General features: G+C 39.8%; 1 protein-coding gene across 3 annotated transcripts in view; it reads right to left on the bottom strand.

Annotated features, from left to right (window-relative positions):
• Positions 1–26,458, bottom strand: part of Aak1 (AP2 associated kinase 1) — a 174,311-nt gene that overhangs the window by 36,148 nt on the left and 111,705 nt on the right. For all 3 annotated transcript variants that reach the window (XM_076832528.2, XM_076832527.2, XM_076832529.2), the window contains exons 9-16: positions 26,219–26,322; positions 24,956–25,035; positions 21,173–21,327; positions 19,704–20,029; positions 15,637–15,930; positions 10,924–11,153; positions 8,920–9,077; positions 7,159–7,263 (exon numbers count right to left, since the gene is read on the bottom strand). In XM_076832528.2, coding sequence (XP_076688643.1) covers positions 7,159–7,263; positions 8,920–9,077; positions 10,924–11,153; positions 15,637–15,930; positions 19,704–20,029; positions 21,173–21,327; positions 24,956–25,035; positions 26,219–26,322 — 1,452 coding nt within the window. The remainder of the gene's footprint in view (positions 1–7,158; positions 7,264–8,919; positions 9,078–10,923; positions 11,154–15,636; positions 15,931–19,703; positions 20,030–21,172; positions 21,328–24,955; positions 25,036–26,218; positions 26,323–26,458) is intronic.

Raw genomic sequence — 26,458 nt, forward strand, 5'->3', positions numbered from 1 at the left:
ACTAGTCATAATTTCATTTTGCTTTTGATAAAATATGTTTAAAATGTTTTTTTTATGTGAAATAATTAAAGAATCAAAGGAAAGTGCTGTAGGTAGAGCCCTGTGAACTGAGCCCCCAGCTTCCCCTAATGGAGACACCTACACAACTGTAGGTCAGCATCACCTATGTGAAATACTGTGAAATACTGTTGCCTAGACTACTCTGTTTTCGACAGTTTAGTTTGGATCTGGAATGTTCCCCCAGAGGATCCTGTGTTAAAGGTTTGGTCCTCTGGTTTGGCACTACTGGAAGATGGTGGAAACTTTGAGAGGTGGGGCCCATAGGGAAGTTTTAGGTCATTGGTGTTGTGCCCTCAGGAGGGACTACGGGACCCTAGTTTCTTACTCTTCCTCCCTCTTGGACATGAGGTGAGTAGCTCTGCTCTGCCACATCATCCCCACCACAATGTGCTGCCTCACCACAGGCTCAAAAGCAAAAGGAACATGTGACCATGAATTGAAACCTCCAACATTATAAGCCAAAATACAACTTTTCTGGGGCTAGGGTTATGGTTCAGTGGTAGAGCACTTGCCTAGCACATGTGAAGCACTGGTTTCTATCCTCAGTACCACATAAAAATAAATAAATAAAATAAAGTTATTGTGTCCATCTACAACTAAAAAGAATATTATAAAAATCTTTTCCTGGGATAGGGATATAGCTCAGCTGGTAGAGCACTTGCCTTGCATGAACAAGGCCCTGGGTTCAATCCACAGTACCACAAAAACAACAACAAAAAAAAAAAAAACACCTTTATCTCTGTATTATTTTATTAGCTCAGATATTTTGTCACAGTAATGGAAAGCTGAGCAACACATACCCATTTCTATGCATAGTCTCTCTTTGTTTTTTAACTTGTTGCCTGCGTGACCCACACCTCTGTGTCCATCACCATCATCACAGTCCTGCATGTAGGAGGTCCATATCCATAGCCCTCTGCTAAAGCTGGATACCTCTGCTCTGTTCTTCCTCCATCCTTCCCCACTCATATCTCTGTCTTCTTTCATATCTCTTTTTGGAGAGAGATCTATATATTTCTCCGTGCCCCCTAAATCCCTCCTTCATACCTGTACGGTATTAGGTTGAATTTGGAAGTCTTGAGGACCAATTCCCTCTCTACTAGCCTCTTTGGCCAGGGGCATCAGATGTATGGCACTTCTCTTCACCTTTCTAAGCCCCACTGTGTCATCTGTGAAATGGGCTTACAAGGATTCAAAGTGTGGGCATTATTGAAGGTATCTCTATGGGCATCTGGCTCTGATCTCCTTCTCCACTGTATGAGGACAGTCCCCTATCAAGAAACAGGTGAATTTCTTGCTCTCACTCTCTCTACCCGCTAATTCCATGCTTCTAACCAGCAGGCCAACTTGGCCTTTTTTCCCCAGCTACATACCCCTGAGAATCAATTCCTGGTATCCTAGCCTCTTGCTCTCCCCTCCCCAGTACCCTGTGTTCCCTGGACAGATTCCACTGATGTCATGGCAGCCACCTCTGCCACCCCAATGCTGCCTCATTGGTTTGAGATTCACAACAGCATGAAAGGCAAAGGTGAGATCACTGGATGAACCACAAATTCTCCCAGTCCTTGGAACCTGGCTCCCTCATGGGTTTCGAGACAGATGATGCCTACCCTTACACAAGAGGCCACTGAAATGCAGAAACTCAGAGTTGTAAGCACAGACATGGAGGAAGAGAGAGCACATGTGACCCTCACTCAGTATGCATACGTCCCCCATCCCAGCTCACCCATATTTGCAGGAGGTACCAGCAATAGAGAAAGACCATATGGATGTCCAGATGTGGCAGAAGAAAAGGAAGGTGCAGTGGTGTACTGCCAGTGGGCAGCCTAGTGGCCCGGGCCAATGAAATGGTGGCAAGAATGCAGGGGCCTCGGGAGGCTCTTTGAAGGTAACTGTTGACTCTCCCACTCACCTCAATGGCTATGTCTTGCCTAAGAACCAATCAGCCCTCTGTGCTAGCAGTTGCTACCACACTCAGCTCAGTGACTGACACACCAATTATGGACTGTGAGTGCCTGTTTACTCCCACTTGAAGCCTGACCCAGGAGGGAGGCAGAGGAGGGAAGCTCACCTCTGACCTCTTCAGACATCCTACCCACCCCACTCTTAACCTCCTTTCCTCAGATTTCGAATTCCCACTTTCTAACCCTTACCCTTTCCTTGGATTCCAATATTTGCTAGGATCTCAACCTCGTAACTTCTAAACTCATCTGGGACCCTCAACCTCCCCGTTGCACCTTCAACTTCCCTCACTGTGGCCTACAACTTCCTTCAAACTCTGTTGCCTAGTCTCTGAACTGCCTCCTCCGTGGACCCCTAATTCCCTCTGGCAGCATTGAGCAGTTCCTCCAACCCATATGTGCAGTCCTTTGCTATCTGGCTCCATGCATGGGTTAGTAGAGCACCACCATAGAACAGTAGCTCAAGCAGGTAAATCCCCTCATTCTTATCCCTTTCCAGATCTGCCTACTTCTGAATCCTAGTGTTTTCCTCTGCAAATAGCTAATCTATTCTCAATTGCTATAACTGAATTATTAAAGTTGGTTTTTAATTGGGTTTCTTAAAAGCAGGAGAAGGAAGAGAAGGTAAAAAAAATCATAGCTCTTAAGCCTCTGAAATATTTTAACATGAGGCACAATGAAACATATTTCAAAGAAAAAAGCAAATTACAAAACTGAAAATACAGTTCTTTTTTAAAAAAAGTAAAAATAAAACTCAAGATATAAATATAGTGAAAAGTCAGCAAACACTATTCTCTTGGAGTGGGATTATGAGGGCTGTTTTTTTTTTTTTAGTACCAACCCAGAGGCACTTAACCACTGAGTCACATCCCCAGCCCCTTTCTATTTTATTTATTTATTTTTTAGTTGTAGATGGACAAATACCTTTATTTTGTTTGTTTATTTTTATGTGGTGCTGAGGATCGAACCCAGGGCCCAGCACGTGCTAGGCAAGCACTCTATCGCTGAGAAACAACCTCAACTCCAGCCCTTTTCTATTTTGAGACAGAGTCTCACTAAGTTGCTGATGCTGGCTTTGGTCTTGCAATTCTCCTTCATCAGCCTCTGAACCACAGGGAATAGAGGTATGTCCCACTGTCCGGCTTGAAGGCTTTTTAAATTTGTTTGTCTTGCTGTTGTTTTGTGAACTGAACCTAGGACCTCACACATGCTGGGGAAGTGCTTTAGCATTCCATGAGGTTCCCAGCTCCAGGAGTTTGTTGTTGTTGGTTTTCACTCATGAGTTCTTTTTACTTGTTTCTTTGAGCTTTTATCTATTTCTCCAAATTTTACCAATGCACATTTATCAATAGGCAAATGTTTAATATACTAACACACAATGTGAAGTTTTAAACATTTGCCTGTTTCTCCTCTAACACAGTTTATCAATATTTTTGTAGCTTTTACCATGAAAATGTTTAAATAGCCCTGTGCCACAGAACCTAACCCATTATCAAATTTCAGGCACAGTTTCTCTTCTGACTTATCAGAAGGTTTTAAAATCAATAACAGCTATAGCTCAGTTAGAACATTTATAGAAAATGGTGCTATTCTTTTCAGTGCCACATATTAATAAATAAAGTAAAGATCTATCAACAACTAAAAACATATTTTAAAAAAAAAGAAAGAAAGGGGCTGGGATTGTGGCTCAAGTGATACAGTGTATGCCTAGTACATGTGAGGCACTGGGTTTGATCCTCAGCACCACATAAAGATAAAAAAAAAATAAAGATATTGTGTCCACCCACAAGTAAAAAATGAATATTATCAAAAAAAGAAAAGAAAAGAAAATAGCGCCATTCTATGTTTCATGCAAAGGAGGAAAGATGAATTTCTGGGCACATGAGTTTTATTTCATTTTTAAAAAATGAAGGTATTATAGAAAAAAGTTCATACTAACAAACAAGAAAGAAGGGACAGTGCCAATGTTTACAGAAAAATATGTATAAAATGAGGAAAAGCTTGATACCACTATTTCTTTTGAGATGTGGTTGCCCAGGTAAACATCTCTATCATTCTCTAGCTGTGACTTTGTAGAAGTGGACCACTGTGAGGATCACCCAAGATAATGCACAAAAAAGCATTTACCCAGTCACTTGACGAATACCACATGCTCAATAAATATTTGCTGTTATTACTGATATAACTGTACTCTAATATGTGCTTGTGACTAGACCTTCAAGTTCCTTAAAGAAACACTGCCATTTAAGGCTTTCAAAGTAAATGTAAAGATAGATAGGATAAGGGACAAAAACAAAGACAAAATAGTTTCTCTAAGAAAATAGTTCACGCAAATGATGAAGCATAGCCATGTGTGCAAACTGGGAATTAGGTATATAAATTGGGAGTGTTGGGCTGAGGCTATAGCTCAGTGGCAGAGCACTTGCCTAGCATGTGTGAGGCACTGGGTTTGATCCTCAGCACCATATAAAAATAAACAAATAAAACAAAGGCATCTGTTCATCTACGACTACAAAAAAAAAAATTAAATTAAAAAATTTTAAAAAAATTTGGGGTGGTAAGCTAGTGGTAGATGGAAAATAATTAAAGGAACTCTGAGGTTAACACTGGTGAATCTAAGCTCCTGTGCTTTGGCAAAAAACCCACCATTTACCTGGCTCTCAATCATTTAGCTAATTTGTACTAAGCCAAATATTGTACTAAATGCTAAGATGCTATAGCTCTCATTCTCTGAGAGCTTAAACACAATCCATCTTCCAGGAAAACTCTATCCCACTAAGAACTATGGTGGGTTGTAATAATGATGTTCTATTTCAAGCACAATGGTTGATGCTTTAAACATTTGGTCAACCACCATGAATAACTGGTCTTGAATTTTTGTGTTATTGTTGGTACTGGGGATTGAACCCAGCTGTGCTGTACCACTGTGCTACATCCCCAGCCCTCTTTTTGTTAATGTTTTCAGACTGGGTTTCACTAATTTGCCTAGGCGGGTCTTGAATTTGTAGACTCAGTCTCCCAAGTGGCTGAGATGATAGGTGGGTGTCACCATACACACCTTTTTTATTCCTTAAGTTTTATTTAAAGTTCAAGGATAGCATGGGAAGCTTAGGGAAATCCTGTCTCAAAATGAAGTAGAAAAGGCTGGGGATGTAGCTCAGTGGTAAAGCATTTGCCCCTAGCATGCAGGAAGCCCTGCAGTTAAATCCCCAGTGCCACGAAAAACAAACAAAAAAGACAGAAATGGTAGTTTCTATAAATCTAAAAGTTGTCTTTAAAAAGATAATAAAATAGCAAACCTTTAGTTAGTTACCAAGAAAAACACAATCCATACAATTAAAAATTGATGTACAGAAAAAATACTTCAAAGTGTTGTCAAGAGGGTCGGACAAGATCATACAGAGTACACACGACAAACCAGGAAAATGTTTACATTACACCACATAAGAACTCCTATAAATTAATAAAAAAAAGAATGAGCCCAGAATATCAAAAAAGCAAAGGACACAAACAAAATCAATCCCCAAACAAATAAAAATGTCCAGAAAACACTGTCCTCTGTCTCTGGGCTGGGCTGGGCTGGGCAGGGCAAGGCAAGAGTGGGTAAAGTTACTTTCATTCAATGTTGATGAAAAGAAAATATGTATAGCTTTCTTGGAGGGCAATTTGAAAATATGTATCAAAAGCCCTCAAATACAGTATCTTTTAATTAACATATAATCTCTTAGAAATTATTTAAGAAATTATACAAGATAGAAAAAAAACTTAGTTTTAAGAATGCTTACATGATAAAAAAAATTGGAATTAATATTAATATTTAGAGAAGAGATATTTCATAAATGTTACTATTCTTCCATTAAAAAATTATATATTAATATTTATTGACATGGAAAACTACAAATTCCCATAGGTCATTTACAAAATGATAAAAATGGGCCACAGTCAACCAGTAATAACCTACAGCAGACTGCATAGACCATACTGATTATAGTGCAGTTAAAACATACCCTAAGGGACTCCTAGTTAAGAAGAAACTAAAACTTCAACTTAAGGCAAGTCCAGAAAATCATGAGAATAAGTGCATCACACACCAAAAACTATGGAATGGATGCAGATGTTCTAACCAGAAATAAATTTATGAGGTTAAAAACACTAAGCATATCAAATTCTATATCCTACAAAGAATATAATCAATCACAAGCTCATGTCCATTACTAAAGCATTTAAAATAGTAAAACAGTGAAATCAAAATAATGTTTAAAAAAAGAGGTACATAGTTATATAACATCAGAATCTAGTCAAATAAAGGAATTCAATGCATACATTTTTTAAAATGACATTTTAGGAGTTTCTTTAACGAAGAGAGGAAAATTTGCCAGACTGATTAAGTGAAAAAAAAAATCAGGTTTTAAAATATGATTGTAAAGATGTTCAACAGAGTCTTATCTCTGGGCCTAAAACAGTACAAGATGTGGTCACATGTATTTTGGTGAGAGCTATTTTTCGTTAGATTCACAAAGATATCTGTGACCCTAAACAAGTTAAATTCCTAACAGACATCAAAAATGGTATCTCTGTGCTACCTCTCAGTGGTTAGATCATGGGAGATTTTTAAATTTTTCTCTATAAATTGCTATATTATATAATAAATATGCATAATTTTTATTAATAAAGAAGAAAATAGATCTCTTATTATTTTGCTTCCATTGTTTTTAAAAAATCTTATTAGAAAATTCCTCCTTCTCCCCCAAAGCACAAATATACAAAGCTTAGTAGAGTCTCAGGTTCAGACAGATCATCTAATTCTTAGATTCTTGAATTTACCCCAAAGAACCTAAGCAATGACAGGAGATTACCAGAGTGCTGCTCCTCAAATTTAGAAATATTGTTTAAGAAATGACCTGAACTAGAGAGAGCAAATCTGGCAATATCACTGCCAGGTCATTGCACCACTTTAATTCAAAGTGATTCTAAATCTTTCTCTATCCCTTTTCAATTGGACCATTTTTGAATGAAGAAAAACATATGAGTTATTGCTAGGAGGTGGGGTTCAGGGGCATGTGATAGCTATCTGTGAAGAGAACAAGGTCAAGGTGACAATAGTGAGCCTCTTGTCTCAGGCAAGTGCCATACTTACCAGTTCCAGCAGAGAATGAGGAAGCAGCAAAAGCATCACCTTGGGTTGATTGGAAACCTGGGATCAAACTCTCAGCTGAGCCGCCAAGCTTTTCAGGATGTTTGCCTGGAGATACAAAATACCATTAGGTTCATTCTAGCAGAATCCTGTGATGCATCTACAAATGGTGGAGGGGAAAGGCACCCTCTGACTGCCTTTCAGACTCCTCTTACTGTATTACTGCAACATCTTGGCTATTCACAGGTCCTGTCTAGTCATTGCAATAACTGAGAAAAGTAAGGAAACTATTAAGAATCAAAAGAGACAACACATGGGTTTTGAAAGATGAAAAGAATTCTGGAGACTGATTGTGCAACAGTATGAATGAACTTAAAATTACTGAACTATATATTTAAAATGGCTATGATGGTAAATATTATGTTTTGTGTATTTTACCACAATTAAATGTTTTTATTTTTCGATTTTTAAAAAATTTTGCAATAGGGTTTCTTTAAGTTGTCTAGGCTGGAATTTGTTATCCTCTTGACTCAGCCTCTTGAGTTGCTAGGATTATAGCACTACCATGCCTGGCCACAATTACATTTTTTAAGTAAATTTAAAAAAAGAATAAAAAGAGTGGGAGCGGGGAGAGCAGGCACATGAGAGAGAATGTGAGTGAACACAGAGCTCAAGCCTTAAAGCACAATCTCATTCCTCAAAGCAGAATACCTCCAGCCTTCACTGGGAATCTACTTACAACTTGGTTTTAAGGATTTTTGTTAAGGATCTGTTTTCTACGTTGGAAGCATTTTAGAAGTGAGAAGTGGTAAAGATGGCAGTAGTGTTATGTGAACAGAAAGGAGACAGAAAAATCACTAAAAATAGGAGAATTTTAAAAAGAAAAAAATTTGAGGTTGGTTATGCACAAAAACTGCAGTTTCGACAGTCCATTAAGGTACTTATGTTTGCAGTTCAGAACAATAATTGGCACAGATAACAATGAAAGTGAGTTGACAAAAAAAAGGTTAAACCTTATATCCTATATTCTATTTAAAAACTCAGGAAAATAATATGAATAATAAAAAAGATTGCTACAAAATAATAGTTAAAGCTAAAATGTTTGGTCCTCTTGGTTCTGATTATACCTTTACCTGTGCTCTTGTATACACCGAGGGACCTCTTTTCCAACTGCATATTAGAAAACTTCCACAGATATACCTATTGTCCCAAAGTGTGCGCATGTGCCTGTGTGTGTGTGTGTGTATGTCCATCCTGCCTTCCAAATTAGAACCATGAGTTTTCTGGACAGAATTGTATCTTTTTAAAAAATAAAATCTCCTTTTGGTGGTCAGTCAACAATAATATAGAACACTGAAAACAGTGAGAGAATCAATGTCCATGGGAAGGCAGAGATTCATGGACAAGCAACCATTACTTTCTGGAACAATAAACCCACCTACAAGAAGGGCACCATCACAGTCCCCAAGGAGTGAACCTGATTGACAGATGGATGCCACTGAATCGTTTTCAATTTTCTTCTTTAATGCTCACATTGTCCTTGCTGCTACCCACCACAGGTCAGGATTTCCCGAAAATACCTCAATGTTCTGGTAAAAATAAAAGTCGACTTATTTGCATACCTAGAAATCAAGCCTTTGGGGACAGGCCCAAGCCAACATTTTCACAAGCACATCCCTTTAGAGCTAACATTCCAACTCTTGCTTATTTCTCGGCATAGAGAATTTACAGGCAAGAATCACAAAAAAGGCATGGCTTCCTCACCTTCCCCCAGCTTGGCAAAGTCCTTGTTCAGCAGTTCCTCAGCTGTAAGTTTGGAGAAATTGTCATCATCAAAGGGATTCCATGTAGAACCTTCTGAAGGATTATAGACATTTTGTTGGGAGGTGCGAGGAGATCCTGATGGAGTGGTGGTTGCAGACCTAGGTAGGTTCCCACCCCCACGAGACAAAAAGACATATAAAAGTTGAACCAAACAAAAAGAGTCAAACTACTTTTTCTTTGTTTTGGGATAAAATTCTTTTTAGAGGCAATTAATCATTTCCCAGTGTTTTTCTAAAGGGGCTTTCTACAAAGTTTCCATGGACACCCTTTCCGCTCAACGACATGAAGGTATCCTCTCCTTCATCACTCTTTCTGTCCCACTATTTTTGTTTTTTAATCTTTTGCTTGGTTTTTCAGTCTTGTCTGCAAGGCCTTTCAGTTCAGGATCCCAAAGGAACCTGTTGTTAGGCTTGTGCATCCTATGGAGACTAATATAAGAGCGCCCACAACCAAATCTTGGAGGCTCTGAGACTGAGGCCTTTGTAGGCTGCCTCCATCTTCCAGGATCTAGCAGCCATGGCATTAAGAGACACCATCACAATTAAAGATAAATGAAAATGTCTACTATCATTTTGTGTGTCTAGGTATCATTACCTAGTTTTCTTTTAAAGTCTGTCTTGAATTCATTTAAAGATTTTTAACTTCAGAGTTCACAGTTCCAAGAAAGATGAGAGTTTGAAACTACATTTACTCAACACTCATCAAAGTCTACTTTATGTCAGGCACAGAGCCAGTCACTAGTTTACAAAAATTGACTGAGGTATGATCCTCATCTTGGAGAACTGGCAGGCACATCAGCCAGACACATGAATAATTAATGATAAAACAATATGATACATGCTCAATAAAGGCCCAGACGCAATGACATATCAGAGGAAAGGTCAAAGAAAAGGCAACCCCTGACACTGATCTTGATGAAAAAAGTGAGCATTTCCTAAGGGAGGAGAACAGCAGCAGTCCCAGGAGAGGGCTTGGGATGAGCCAAGAGCTCATGAAGGTAGACATTGACAAGTCCACCCATGTACACAGCAGGCATTCCTGGGGTAACCAGTGAGTTCAGATAGCATCCCATGGACAATGAGGACCAATGAAATATTTTCAGCATGGAGACACTTGGTCAGATTGGGAGTTTAAATAACACACTGTATAGCATGTAACAAATAAGAGAATGGAAACAGTGGGCCATATAGAAATTTAAAAAAAATTTTTTTAGTTGTAGATGGATACTATACCTTTATTTTATTTATTTTTATGTGGTGCTGAGGATTGAACCCAGTGCTTCTCACCTGCTAGGCAAGTGCTCTACCACTAAGCCACAATCCCAGCCCCAGGAAATTGTTTCTTCTGAACAGAACAGTACATATACTACAAACAATTCCCTTTCTTATAAAGGAACACCTGTGCAGGGAGAATTGTGGAGGAGATGCACAAAGAACAGACAAACACAAGGGGGAGATGCAAACAGAAAGAAGGATGGCAGACAAAAGGAATGCCTACCCCTTTCTGCCATCTTCTTTAATAACCCAAAAAGTTACATATTACCCACCACCAGTGACTATACTTTGACCAGTATTCCTTTAACCCTGAGTGCTAGCTAACTGAGATAAGGTCCAGGTTAATGCAAACACAGAGCCTCTCTCCTTCAAAGTATGTCACTATGTAAACCAGGTAGTGCATCCACATAGTTATCTTAATAGCCTCAGCAGGGACTAGCTGGGCATTCCAATGAGGGTGCCAGTTCCCCCCAGGGAGTCTGCTCACCGGGGGAACATTTCTCTGTCTATTTCTATGGTCAGAATACCTACACTTTCTTCCTAAACACAGACACACACTCCTATATATACATCTACACACACCCATATACTTATTGGAAAGCATTACACAAAACACCCATGATAGACCTTGCCCACAAAGTGAGAAGAACAAAGGGGAAGCACCACATACTTGGATTTATTGAGACTGGCCTCAGCTGCAGCTGCCTGGAGCAGCTGAGTGGATTTGCTGGCAGGGACCCCAAACACAGCACTGTGGGTGACATCACTGAGAATCCGCCTGTGCCCAGCTCGTTGGGTTTTGGGGGATGATGGAGGAGTCAGAGATCCAAGTTTCTGTCCCTGGATGGTAGGAGGTGGGGTTGTTTGAACCTTTGGCTGTTGTCTTACTGGGGCTTGAAGCTGTTAGAGAGAGAGAGAAGTGTTTTATTATTTTTTTTTTTTAAGGAGGAGGAAAAGGAAAAGGAAAAGGAAAAACACAAATAGATAAGCAAAACAACAACAAAATGCCACAAGTGAGCTAACATAGGACTCAAATGGTTAAGTTTACCAGTAATACTCAGAAAGAAAGAACAAAAAGTAAAAGCTTCTACAATCTGGGCTGCAACTTTTAAGACTGATTCCAGTATAATATTTGATTGGTTTTTGTTTGTTTGTTTGTTTATAGCTGGGGATCAAACCCAGGGTCTTGTGCAAGCAAGGCAAGCACTCTACCAACTGATCTTTATCCCCAGCCCTGATAATATTTGAATTTATACATAAATCCAACCTATTACCCATCAATAATATACAAGGTAACCAAATGTAATTCTGCCCACAGAGGAAGATAACAGAAGCTATTCCTAGCTCTAAAGGTCTAGAATGTATCTTTAATGATCTCTTTCTGCTTTTGAGGTCACACAGCAGCTTGTTCAGAATGCTTCCAAAGGGCAGGCAATAGATCCTACCTTCTACCACAGTTAGAAGTCAAAGAAGACACATCTCCAGCTAAAATACATTTATGCTAAATGATTTCTGCTAAGCGGTCCCTGAGACTCTGCCATAGCTGTGACAAGAGTGAGTCAGATGGAATTCTACTGTGACTGAAACTGGTAGTGCTTTTACTGTGCTGTTATTAAAGCTCTTCATTTCATTGATGGGATGAGTCTACAAGATCCTGTTTCTGTGGTAACCTCTGAGAAAATGCACAGCATTGATTTAGTGGGAGTTACTTGCTCCAATCTTTAGTTTAGAAATGACATAGAAGAATCAGCAGAAAACATAATAAGAAACAAAAACACCTTTCTTGATGATGACTCAGCTGACAACATAAGGACTCTAGAGATGTGGACCATTTTTAGGAGGGCCAAACTGCTATTAAAGAACAATAAACAAGGAGAACATCCTAGTGGTCCTTCAGCATATCTAGGAAAATGAACAAAACAATGTTAAGAACCTCACATAACCCATTTCCTTAATTCTGTCAATCTGAAGATAAATGACTTAGGACATTTAATGCCCCATGAATTTAAGTATCCCTTCCCTCAAGTCCCTCCTCTCATAAAGCTGCCTCTCCATGCTCCATGCTGCAGCCAGGTTCCCATGTTCGGTCCCTCCAGAGGTAGACCTTGAAAGCTCAGGGAAACCAGAGTATTCAGCTATTTGGTTCAGAATACTTATAGCATGGGATACTGACTGTCCTTATGTCATCCTTAGGACTTGGAACATTTAGTGAGGCAGACTATGTACAAGTGCCAGTGTACCAACTACCTCACCAATGGGCAGAATGATACAATCATAGTGTTCCAGTATCAACTGAACTGAGACAAGAGTAGCACAGTTTCTACTGAGGGAAAGTAGAGTGCTATTGAAGACCAGAGCTCCAGCCCCACCACTTCCTCTGGGGGTCCAGAGTTGCTTCTATACCAGCCAGTTGAATGCCAGCACTGATGGAGGCTAGAAGGTTTTGAGGAGAGACCTGATTGGCCTATTTTATAAGACATTCATTACTCTGAAAAGGGTACTTGTCTGTTCAGTCCCTTTTTTGATGAACACTCCACACTACTTGGAGAACATCTTCCACTCCTCTTTCCTGTTCTCCATGTGCAGCACACTTTAGAATGGATGCCCCTATTGGGGTAAAACATCTCTAATCTGAAGATCTAAAGCCCCAAATGGTCTAAAATCTGAAACTTTTTGTGCACGACATGATGCCACACACGAAAAATTCCACACCTGACTTCATGTCTCAGTCAAAACACAGGGGTACTAAAAATATGATACCTCAGGCTATGTTTATGAGTGCATATGAAACATAAATGAAATTCATGTTCAGTCTTGGGACCCATCCCCAAGATATCTCATTATATATGCAAATATTCCAAAATCTGAAGCACTTTTGTCCTGAGAATTTCAGATAATGGATACTCAGCCTAACCTATTTAGGGGCTCTTCACAACAATCCTGTCAGCCAGGCAGTTATATGTCCACTTTGAACCAACAAAAGTGAGTTAAAAAGAGTCTTAGAAAACAGATTCCAACACTTTCACTTCAGAGGAGAAGAGACCATGGCCCACTGAGGCTAAGTTCTCACTCAAGGGCACAAGGTGGACTGGAAGAAGAATATATACCTCCCGACCACCACTCAGGACTCTTTTCTGCACCACAATGCCTCTCATCCAAAGACAAAACTAGGGAGGGGGAAGGAGAAACAGACTGCAAAAGGAGGACAAGGCAGACTCTGATATCTAACTTGTTGAAGACATTTTAAAAACAAAATATGTAATTATAGAAGTGTAAGCATGCCAAGAAATGTAAGAATATAGAGAAGAGTGTCTATTCCCACACTCCAATACAATCCTTATCTTTGTTGTGCCTTAAATGTAAGTCAGTTTGTCTCCTCTCCTTTCCCCTTTCCCTGTCCCTGTCCCTCCCCCACTCTTCCCTCTTTCTTTCCCCAGTACTGGGGATTGAATCCAGGGGTGCTGTACCACTGACCTACATCTGGAGCACTTTTTATTTTAAGACAGAGTCTCACTAAGCTGCAGAGGCTGGTTTCCAACTGTGCTCATCCTGCTTCAGCCTCCCAAGTAGATGGTATTTAAAGGCATGTACCATGGTGTATGGCCTAAGTCTTTTTTTCAAGTATACACTTTTTCCAATTTTACAACTTTTTCAACATTACCTCATGAGCATTGTTCTCACATTGCTGTACAGACTCTCATACTGCTTTATGATTTTTAATGGCTGCATGGTTGGGTTCCTGAATGGTTTAGGTTGCTTCCATTCTTTGGGCTACTATTAATAAGACTGCAATGAACCTTTAGAGCATATGGTCATTTTCCCTTTGCTGATTACTGCTTTCAGATGGCTGCAGGGTGTTCTTATATTCACTCACATGCTTCTCCAAATAAGCCCTGCCATGAGTCAGAGACGCAGGGATGGGTCAAACCTGGGCAGCTCTATGGTTCCTGGTTAAGTTCAGTCAACCCAGTATTCCCTAAACAACTATTTCTGAGCACAGTGCTCCCGTGTTTTTCCATGTGGGGAGTATGGAGAAGGTTTATAATTAATTCCCAATACAGCAGATGCTGTCCAGGAAAAGCTGAAGGGAACCTCATGAAAAGTGATTCTAGTAGTAGTTGAGTATTCATTATCTTGAATGAGCATTTATTGCTATTATCCTAAAACACAGATTATGATTCTTTGATTATTGCCCCAGGTCTGTTATTGTAATTCTTCATGTCTCTAGGGCAGTTGCTTTCTAGTCTAGGCCTCAGATTTCAATTCCATAAAATCAGGGGACTAAGATGGATAATTAAGATCCCTTTTTATTAAGTCATGTAATATTTTTTTAAAAAACTGTTTCCATTAACAAGAAGAACTTTATCTTTTGTTAAAAATACAGAGGATAGCCATCTACCACATATTGCAGGAAGAAAGTTGTTTCATTTCAGAAACAAACGTATAAGCACTGAATAGACACTTGGCTGAGACTTAGAGAAGACAATCTATTTTTGGCACTGCTTTTTGAAGGGATAGAAGTTTTCTTTTTTAAGATAGTGACAAAACTATATTAGAAATCAATTCTTAGAAAAATGGATCCTTATCATCTAGTAGTTGAATTTCCTTGGGAATAAGAGAGTAGCTATAATATTCTATCAACTATGTATCAAAAAATACCTTTTTCTATCACTATAATCTTTTCTGTTGCTATCACTAAGGAAACTCTGAGTATAGAATAAAGGTTCCTTACTAAAGGGCAAAGCAAGAATGCTCGAATGTACTGAAACTGTAGATGTCATTCAGGAGAGGGTTCTGATGCTATATTCAACTCAAATTCTAAATTAATAGGATGGTTCTAACAAATAGATACTGAGATAATCTGGTATCCAGGATATTGTGCCATGGTACATGGTCACAGGCAAGGTGGGCCTTCAAAAGTGATACTTGGTAAACTCAAACGCTGTGGCTAGTTGTGTCATTCATAAACTCAACACTGTCAAGACTCAGGGTACAGGTGGAAGCCCACATAAACCCCCAGAGACGGGGAAGTGCACAATGGATCAATCTGCCTCTTGAAGAAGGGAAAAGGATTAGCTCAAATCCTGAGTCCTTGACTATTTGATCATAGCACTAACAGAGACAATGAACAGCCTAATGCCAGGGTGATAAATTAAAATGTATACCTTCATCAGTAACCTAGAATAATTTTTTTAGAACTCTGTCTTCTACAGAATACTTCATGTTGTCCTTGGATGTATCAAGCAAAGATGAAATATTTTAATTGCAGGGATGAGAAAGCAACCTGGTCCCCCCTCATAACTGCTGCCATCTCTTACTGCCCTCTCCCTGGCCTTCAATGCTCACTCCTCTTCTGCCTTTCACCCTGAGCCCTGGTTCTTACTGCGGGCTCCTGAGCAGATGTTGGCTGGGGGACAGAGGCAGGTTGGGCCTGGGGTTGTGGTCCTGCTGCTGCCAGGCTCTTTTGCTGCAGAGCTGCCTGCTGAGTCATCAGCTGTTGCTGATGCAAAGCTGTGGCCAACTGTTGTTGCTGTTGTTGTTGTTGCTGCTGCTGCTGTTGCTGTTGCTGCTGCTGCTGGTAGAAGTTCTGCATCAGCTGCTGTTGAGTGCCTCCCTGGGACACCACAGGGAACTGGGCAATGGCTGGTTGCTGGGTTCCTGAATGTACTGTCTGAAACTGAGAGGAGAGAATGGCAAGAAACGAGGAGGTGAAAAAGGTCCTGTGGCAGAAACACATTCACAAAGATCAGTGGTGAAGCCAAAAGCAAGAGCAGGTAGAAGTCTTATTACCTGGTTCACAGAAATCTCAGGTCATTGAAACAAACACAGCAGTACCTTACATTGCTGAACCATACCCACTGCTTTAGACTGGTTTCCAAGTGGGTTTCTATGCCTAGGCTGAAGGAAGCTACCTGACTTAATAAACATCAGGTGGCTCCACAAGCTGATGTATAACAGAAAAAAATAAATGCTCTCCCGATGACAGAAGTAATCCTTCTTATAAGGGATTTTGAAGTAGTCAAGATTAAAATGCTTCCTTGCATGCATAGGATAATACAATGTTGACACTGAAAAGAATAACATAAATGTTAACCCAGCTACTGAAACTCATATCAAGGCTTTCTGAAAATTATTTCCCAATTGCTCTACTTTATGAAAACTCTACCATCTTTATTCAAAACATTATGATATTTTGTTATAATTTTTTTAAATTTTTTTTTTTTTAGTTGTAGGTGGACACGATACCTTTATTTATTTATTTATTTTTATGTGGTGCTGAGGATCGAACCCTGTGCCTCATGCATGCTAGGCAAGTGCTCTACTACTGAGCCACAACCCCAGCCCTCGTTATAATTTTATAGTGGGGTCATCCTACCTTGCCTAGGCTGGTCTCAAACACCTGGGCTCAAGTGATCCTGCTGCCTCAGCCTCCCAGGTAGCTGGGACTATAGACTTGCCAGCATGCCCAGCTTTTATGACACTTCTTACATGTCTCTCCAATCTCCACTGCTAGGAACTATGTCCTAGGCACATAAACAGAGCTCAAAATAAGGCCCTACTGATGAACAAGATCTTCTTTGGGACACCCTAAATACAGTTACCTAGCTACAGAGTTAATTTGGAGGATACCATTTGTCTACTGGGGACAAAGTTAAAGGGTTAGCAACAAAGCAGATGTCAAAATATAGCTGCCTATTTAAAACAGAAAAATGATGGAAACAACCTAAATGTCTATCAACAGTAAACTGAATAAACAAACTATGACATATCCTGAAGAATACCAAATGGATACTCTCAAGTTGTATAGAGGAATGAAAGATACCTCTACAGATGGGTTAGAGGGGATAGAATTTTGTAGATTTAACTCTGAAACAATGTAAATGGTTATAATTCATCAGAATTAAACCAAAATTGAAAAACAATAATGAGCCAGGCACAGTGGTACATTCCTGTAATCCCAGAAACTCAGGAGGCTGAGGAAGGAGGATTCCAAGCTCAAGGTCATCCTTGGCAATTTACCAAGATCTTGTCTCAAAATAAAACATAAAGGCTTGGGTTGTAACTTAGTGGAACAGTGCCCCTGGGTTCCATCTCTAGTACTAAAGGAAAAAGAAAAAAAAGCAATAACTAAAAATGAAAAGCAAAATGATACAAAGAAACCTGTATACAGAGGTAACTAACTATAGCCAGGAATGTGTGTAGGGTGTGGCTGGAAAAGTAGGTCACTGGAGTGTGCCTTTGGGGTTTATATTTTATCCCTGGTAAGCAGAACTCTCTGCTTCCTGGTGGCCATGTTCTAAGCTACTTTCCTTCTCCACACCCTTCTACTGTGGTGTTCTGCCTCACCTTGGGCCCAGAGTCATGGAGTTAGCCATCTAATGGATTGAGACCAATAGAAACTGTAAGCTCCAAATAACTCTTCCTCCTCTATGTTGTTCTTGTCAGGTCTTTTGTTCACATGATGATAAAGCTGAATAAAACCATTCCCTAGGTAATAATGTGTGAGACATTTTAAGAATAAAATGGGCAAAGAAATCTTATGCTGATTTTTAGTAATCATATTGGTATTATTATCCTGAAACTATAAACCAATTAATTAACTATGTTAATGCTGTTAGGAATCAAGATTTCCAGATAAGTAAAACAACAGAATCCAAAAAGTTAAACAAAAATCCTGTAACTACAAATTTGAATTAGTAATATAAATCTGAATTGATAATGTATATTTTTTTCATTGTTGATGGACCTTTATTTTATTTATTTATATGTGGTGCTGAGAATTGAACCCAATGCCTCACACACTCTTCCACTAAGCTACAATCTCAGCTCTCATAATGTATAATTTCTAATAAAACAAAACACATTTTCTAACTGTACACTGAAAAGGCCAAGAAATAACCACAAATCCATTAGTAAGTGAGTATCTCTAGCACCAAATGGTAGGTTCTAAATATCATTTCCACTAAAAAAATAAACAGCTCCTTAGAAAAACAGATAATTCCGGGTCAAGGACAGAATGACCCTAGAACAGTGTGTTATCCTCAACGGCAAGGCAATCATTAAAGACTACCAGAGTCACTCACATCCAAAGAACCCAGAAACCAGTTTGAAAGTACTTCCACTGGCCAAAATAACTAACAGACAATTTGAGCATCAAAATAAATTTTTTAAAAATGCAATGTATTGAAAGATATCAAACATGTTAAAATTCACAAATTCATAATGATATGAAACAAAAACTTCAAAGTCACTTTTGGATGATGGAGTGAACAAATTCATTATTCCAAAAACTGGCAAGCAAAGAGAAAGAATCAAGCATTTCTCTTGCCTTTCTGAATAAATAGTGCCTCAGGGTAACTAAATAGTTGATGAAAAAAAGTTCTTCATAGAAAAATTCCAGGCCCTAAGTGAAGTGGGAATGCTAGTATATCATTTTGCTATTGCTAGTGAATTAATGGACTTAGGAAATAATCAGCAATGGCTGGTAAGCTAATGAGAAACATTAATAAAATGGATGAGACAGACAACACCTTAACACACTGAATGGTCTCAACATCATTAAAGGAGAAGACAACCAGATATTAGAGGCATCCTGATGTGACAGAAAAGGAAGAAGCAAGAATTGCCAGACCAAATGGAATATTGAGCAGGCCTTGAGAAACTACCAGTTTTCAAGAGACAGAGGAACATACCAAATGACACCATGGGGCAATCAAGCCAAATCCAGAATGTAGAACATTCCACAGAGCAACTAACCTAGTTTCTTAAAAAAATGGAAAAGGGGAGAAGGAACATTTAGAAAAGGGAAAAGGGAACTTAAGAGATATATCAATTACTATAAAATGTGTTTATAGTATAAAATGTGAAAAATTATAAGTAAAGATAATGGAAAAAATATACCAAGTAAACAAAATATGTGGACCTTGCTTGGATGCTGATTTTAAAAAGCCAACTTAAATTATGAGACATCAGAAACAGTTGAACATGACTGGGCTTTTTTTTTTTTTTTTTTTTTTTTTTGTCAGTTCTGGGGATTGAACTGAGGGCCTCATGCATGCTAGCTGAGACTGGCCTCAAATTTGTGATCCTCCTGTCTCAGCCTCCTGAGTTGCTAGGATTACAGGTATGCATGACCACATTCAGTACTACTGGAATATTTGATGATAAGAAAAAAATCATAGTTTTTTTTTTTTTTTCCTTCAGTATGTCCTTGAAACCCTGAAAAACAGCACCTTCACTGAGTTCCTCAAGCATGTGATAAATTCTCCATGGCCTGAAGAGAACAGTGAATGGGCTGTGAATTATCAATCTACTTCTAAATGCCTTAGTTATCTATGAGAAACAATGATGTAATAAAGGAATGGCTCTCCGGCATCCTAGCACTTCTGAGGAATACATCTACACTTACTGGGCCTTTTCACAGTCATGATTCAGCCTGGATCACCTTACCTGCTGAGCCTGGGCCTGCTGCTGCTGGTAAAATGTGCCTGATGGCTGCTGTGGCTGCTGCTGTGGCTGCTGCTGTGGCTGCTGCTGTGGCTGGGGCTGGGGCTGCGGCTGCTGGGGCTGCTGCTTGAGGAAGAGCTGCTGCTGGTGCTGGGGTGTGGCCTGGGCCTGAGATGTTGTCAGACCCTGGGCTGGGGTGGAAGGTGGCTGCTGTGGGGTGGATGGAGCCTGTGGCTGCTTGGGCTGAGACTGAGGCAGAGGCTGGCTGGGTGAGGCTTGGGCTTTTGGTTGAGGAACACTGGTCAAAAGCCCAGGTTGATTGCTGGGTCCTACAATAAGAATAAACTCCATATTAGACCTCAAAACTCTTCTAGATGAAAAACAGCTTTCTGACTTGTCAAAGCAGTAGAAAGGGGGTGATAATTAGGCAGATTATTCTAAGATCCATGTGCTCCACACTGTCTGTCCACATGCTCTGTTTTCCCTAGAATGCCTTTCCATCTTTTTGCCAAACTGTGCTTTAAAGTTTTCAAAACAGGGCTCAATAACAAGATGCAATATTTGATTCCTTTAGAAAGCAGTCCTTTATCCATCATCCAATTAGCCAATTCTCCTTTAGTTAGCAGCCTGAGTATCTACAGCCAACTGGCCTTTGCTGCTACTGTAGGTAAACACAATCTTTGTATCAGTTGGCTTGCTGCATGTCAAAAGAATTCTTCAAATGTTTTACCTATAGTTTACATAACCCCCATTTGGATGCCTAAATGTCTGGCAGAATTTATCAAAAGCAGCTTCCTCCTAGGGGAAGCAATATAGTTGTATTCCATTACTTGATATTTTGAATCAGTTGGGGTTTTTTGGTACTGGGGATTGAACCCAGAGGTGCTTAACCACTGGGCCACATCCCAACCCTTTTTATTTTTTGAGACAGGGTCTCACTAAGTTGCAAGACTGGCTTTGAACTTAGATCCTCCTGCCTAGCCTTCCAAGTTGCTGGGATTACAGGCATGCACCACTGGGTCTGGTAGATCAATTGTCTTTATAAAACAAAGTTTACTCATCTCACTAGAAACAGAATACCAAAATACAAAAGGGTGATAGATATTTCAAGAAAAAAACATTAAGGAAACAATATTTCCTGTGAGGTTCAAAAGGAGGTAAGTCTTGTTTTTTTAAAGGCAAGGCAAAGTGTATGGAATAAAGAGGTAGGTATGGGAAGAACAGATCAAACCACAAAGTTAGGGTCAAGATGAGAAAATATAGAGATGACAGCCTTCAGTAGTCTTAAAGATCCATCTTAGAATACAATAAGAGGTCTCCACTTTTGCAGCCATTGGCCGTACAATTTCAAAGGCAATTCACTTCATTATTCTTTATGTGCCTCTGGATTCCATTCCTAACATGAAACCAGGCTCTCCAACACTTCTGTAATAAAGAGGTACACTCACTTTCAACCCAGTCTAGTAACTGACCTGCAGCTTGAGGCGGGGGCTGAACTGTGGCCCTCTTCCGAGGTGTCAGAGCTGGCTGGATGGGAAGGATTCCTGGATTTGGCTGAGTCTGCCCAGCTTTAGGCCTCTGACGGGGTGCAATTGAAGTTTCTGTAGTAGGAATGGGATCTGTCAGTCTAGAAAAGGAAAAGTGGGGGGAAAAATATTCATGTCAAGAGTGGGAAAATGGGAGATGAGTGGGCAGAGTACATAACCCTTTCCCCTCAACCCTTACCCAAACCTTCCAGATCTGCTTAGTCAATAATTCTCAAAAGGTGGCCCACAGGATGTTATTAATGTCTTGAAAAAGTGCTTACTGGGAAAAAATGATTTTAACACAAAGATGGAATGATATTGAGCAGATTTCTTTCCAGCAGATCTTTTCATGTGTGAATATGCATGGTGAATCTATATGGAATGCAATGTTTCTCAAGCTTATACACTTTTTTTAAAAAACATTTATTTTTTAGAAGTAGTTGGACACAATACCTTCATTCTATCTATTTATTTTTATGTGGTGCTGAGGATTGAACCCTGGGCCTCGCACGTGCTAGATGAGCACTCTACCGCTGGCTGAGTCACAATCCCAGCCCAAGCTTATACACTCTTGAAACCTTTTTCTCTAATACCTCCTAGGATTTCCCAGGATACACTATGGGTAATGATGCTAAAAGAGGTTTGAGGAGGGTGTTCTTTCAGAGATACAGGGAACTCAAACTTGGTTGAAGACAGCTGTCAAAATGGTCTCTCTAGCTGGGTATGGTGATGTACACCTATAATCCAGGCAATTCAGGAGATTGAGGCAGAAAAATCTTGAGTTCATAGCCAGCCTGGGCAATTCATTGAGACCCTGGCTCAAAATAAAAGGGCTGGGGGTTCTGGAGATGTAGTTCAGTGGTATAGCACTTGCCTAGCATGCGTGAGGCCCTAGGTTTAATCCCCAGCACTGAAAGAAAAGGGGGAAAAAAAAAAAAAGGTCTCTACAATGAAAAGCAAATGAGTGAATCCAACAAGAAGGAATAAGTAAATAATCTGAGGTAAAAAAAAATAAAATTCAGAAGTATAATAGAAACACTGCCACCACCACCCTGCACCCCCGCACCCCTTTTTCAGTACTAGGAATTGAATCCAGAGTTGCTCTACCACTGAGCTACATCTCTAGCCATTTTTATTTTTTTTATTTTGAGATAGGATCTCCCTAAATTGCCCAGGCTAGCCTTGAACTTGGGTTTCTCCTGCTTTAGCCTCCCAAATTTCTGGGGCTATAGGCATGTGCAACCTTGCTCACCATGTACTCCTTTACCAGAGAAATAAAAATTTTAGCTTACTACAGTGTTATCCAGAGTAAAAGAATCACCTATTCTAGCCTCTTTTGCAACCAAATGTGGCCATTTGTCTAAGCTCTAGGCTTACATGGAATGTAAAGGGGTTGCTATTTGGCAGCTTCTAAAAACCTTAAGAAATAACTGATGTATTCCCTTTTCCTATCTTCTTTGGCCATTCCTTGATCCTGCTGCTTTGGATGGGAAGAGGCTGCTACACTGATCTATGAGGTCACTGACCACACCTGTAGGGATGGTAGAGTGATGAGCATGAAGAAATCTGGGTTCACGAAACAGAACTGCCATATAAGACCTGGCCTACTCACCCCCAAACTTTGTTTACTTGTGAGAAAAAAATTAACACCTATCTCCAATAAGACACCATTATTTCAGACTTTTTGTAACCACTAGATCCAATCCAAACTAACAGAGGGATGTGCCATGTGGCCCACTTAATTCCTTGTGATGGTTTCGAAGTCCATCATTCATTTATAGTAGTTTGGGCAGCTAACTACGACCTAACTCAGATCAGGATTCCCTGCCCTTTGAAAATTGCACTTAAGGAGTATAAACGAGGCTAAGGCCAAAATAAACAAGCTTCATGAGTATTTTCAAAACATGTCTGGCACAGCCTCCATGAATACAAAACAGGAAGCAAAAGAACTGGCTCTATGCCCTTCCCATGATGTATTTCTAAAGTATGGCTCTCCTTGGCCCAGAAACCTCTCAATGACATCCTCTTATGCTGGGCAGAGAATTGATAATATGTAAATTATCTCATCTGGAGTGGCTGTAACCTGCATAAAGTAAGTGGGAGGGAAAAGTGTGACAGATTTTGGAGGACAGGACAAGTGTAAGAGAAAAAGCCCAGGGTCAGGGAGGTAAACAAACTTCAGTGGAAATCCAAACTCAAAACTCTTCATATTGGTTTTCTGAGGGGAACATCTTAGAAACACATGGGATTTAGAGTCAACAAAAAAACATTTGAGCTCTAGCTCCCTACTAACTTGTGTGATGATGGACATGTCATTTTAGCTCTTTCAGTCTTAGGTCATTTATGTGTAAAACAAGGAAACATGCATATGTATCAATAAATATAAAATTGCTTTGTAAACTGTAGAGTGCCCAAAATGTCAGCTGCAGGGCCATCACTTGTGTGCTTTGAAGGGATAAAGAAAGGATCCTCATTCAGCCTTTGTACATACTACGTTTGGGTTTTGTACATGATTAGTATAAACCAAGAAGATTGAGATAATTAAATCAGCCCCCAAAACAATCCCCAAAGAGGTGAGCAGGGCAATAATTAATGTCAGAAATTTACAAATAAAAGTAACAAGGTTTGCTTGTTTGTTAAGCAAGTCTGCTAATTTTATTAAAAAAAAAAAAAAGTCATTACTTTAGAGCCACACCTGAAATAATTCTACCCACACAGTAGGCATTCTGTAAATATTCAAGACATTTTAAAAACACAGTTTACTTTAAAGTAAATTAGTTTCCTGTTCTATTAAAATCCACATATTACCATTTCGGGTCCTTTATTGACACTGTTTGCTGCTAAATATTTCCTTACCCCAGGAGGAGGGGCAGAAAAAGGAGCAGTATAAACATGTTCCTGGCCACCCCCAGAATTTGTCATTTGGAAAATATGACAGCCACAGGGCAGTGCCTGGCAGATTTTCGGCTATAGGGATGTGAAAGACCAATGCCCAGCTGCTGTGCTCTGGGTTTACCCTGAGACCACGCTTCCCATAGATTGAGTTCAGTCCTAACATTCCATCCATTGATTCCTATTAGGGGACCTTTCTGATAGCTGATTCTGGTATAAGGGATCCCCAATATCTTTGGTAAGCTTTCCTTAAATTGTGTGGCAATCAGAGACACTTTCTCCAGGTCGGACCTGCAATTTCTAACCGTCTCCCAGCCTTTTCTTGGCTCCTTCCCTGTTTCTCCCTGGGGTTTTTCCCTAACCATGTCTCAGCATCTTTGTATGTATAATGGTCTCTTGGCATTTGCTTCCCAGAAGACTGAAGGTGGCATAGAATGTGATTAGCTTGTACTAATGTTGCTGGAGCCACAGTAGTAAAAAGAAAAGGAAGGCAGATGACCAGCGTGGTGAACATGTCTAACCACATACCAGGATACATGTTAGGACACTCCTGTGCCAGCAACATATAAAGTCTGCCCTTGCCTCATCACTGAATACCCCTGCTATTGTTCCCATGCAAAAGAAACAGCTTTAGTGTCTTTGATTCTCTTTCAAACGTAGATCACACTATTTTATTATATTCCTCCTGGCACTCCTGAAGAATAGTTTCTGCCTAGGGGAGACAGGGCTTGGTTTCCTGATCTGTGCAGTCGCTGGTTATGGCAAAATGAGAATTAAGAAACACAGGCATTCTCCACTGTGGTGCCCCAACAGGATGCTCATGAAGGCACTTCTTACCTGGCTTTTGGCTGGGTCTTTTTTGCAGCTGCCTCACTGGCTTTCACTGGTTCGGGAAGTTTTGCAGGAATAGGAGAATTCTAAGGAATTGAAAAGAGAAAAATAAATAAATATATATATATATAAAGGACATCACAAATTTCTCTGTAAAAGAATAACCAACCTGATGGAAAAGAAATTACATTTGAGGGTCTTTGGGTGTGACTTTCAGGCACTTTTCTCCCTGTTAGAAGGAAGTTAACCAAATACATACCAGACCAGACACCAGTGGGAAGCAGATGACTGTGAAGAGGTGAGCATAAGCACACACTCTCCTGGACCACTTTCCCCTTCTGCACCAGACAAAGCTCACTGGGGCTTAATCTGGGTTCCCTTCTCCTTGGTGTAGTTCAGACGTGATGATATAAAAGGAATGGGAAAGAAGTTGTATTGTTCAAGCTCTAGCTATAATCTGAGAGACATCAGAGCTGACTCAGGTGCCAAGCAGGGTGCATTCCATCTTCCAGTCAGAATGCTGGGAGAAAACCATAGCCATCCTGTATGTTTGGTGGCTGAGCGAGTGCCCCTTCCCAACATGGGAAGCACTACTCACTCCACAAGCCAAACACTGTTCTTCTAGCTTGACTTCTGCACCATTCAACACTGCATCTTGAGGGAGCACCAGCTAGCTGTACTGAACCACAAAGCAAGTGCTTGCTACTCCTGAGAGAGTGTCAAAAGAAATGAGACTGATGAAGTTTACTTTTTATAAACTAGATACCAATCTTAATGTTTCCAATTATATTTCACATTATTTATTTGATAAATGGGAAAGTGCAACTGTAAAAGAAAACATGGTCATGTAAAGTTACTGTACCATATCCCTTGTTTCCATCTTGGAAAACTGACAAACAGAACATGAGCTCTAACACTGGCCTTTTAGGTGGGTCCTCTCATTTCCTCATGTTTCCATGAGGGAGGAATTTCCCCTAGAAAGCTTCTTCTAGCTTCTCCTCTGTCCTTCAAGCATTCCTCTCCCATGGAAGAGAAGCAGCATATTTAGCTGATAATACTGGCAGAAAGAAGCGAGCTCATCTGGTTTACCCTCATCTTCCTTTCTTTCTGGAAGAATCCCTTTATTCTACTTCATGGTTAGCTTTGCTTGAATGCCCCCTAGTAGATAAATCAAGGGACATCTACATCACTTAAGAGACTGATTAACAGCTCAGAACTCAAATGACAATGTGATAAGGTTTACTTTGGTTAACAAGCACCTTCACATACCTGTACATTTGGAACTGGGCATTCTTTCTTGAGAAGTTTGAATGAGAAGTAGGAAACTTGGTAAATATCCGGCCTTTTGTCAGGGTCTGGTTCCAACATATACCCTAGGACAAACATATGTGAACTTATTTAATACCCTAATAGTTGTTACATTAGCTAGAGAACATAACTTTTCTACTACCAAAATTTTGATATTTTTAATTTTTATGTCTCATAAAAGTCAAACAGTACAACTAGCCC

The sequence above is a fragment of the Callospermophilus lateralis genome, chromosome 14, assembly GCF_048772815.1.
Source record: "Callospermophilus lateralis isolate mCalLat2 chromosome 14, mCalLat2.hap1, whole genome shotgun sequence".
In the NCBI taxonomy this organism is placed as follows: domain Eukaryota; kingdom Metazoa; phylum Chordata; class Mammalia; order Rodentia; family Sciuridae; genus Callospermophilus; species Callospermophilus lateralis.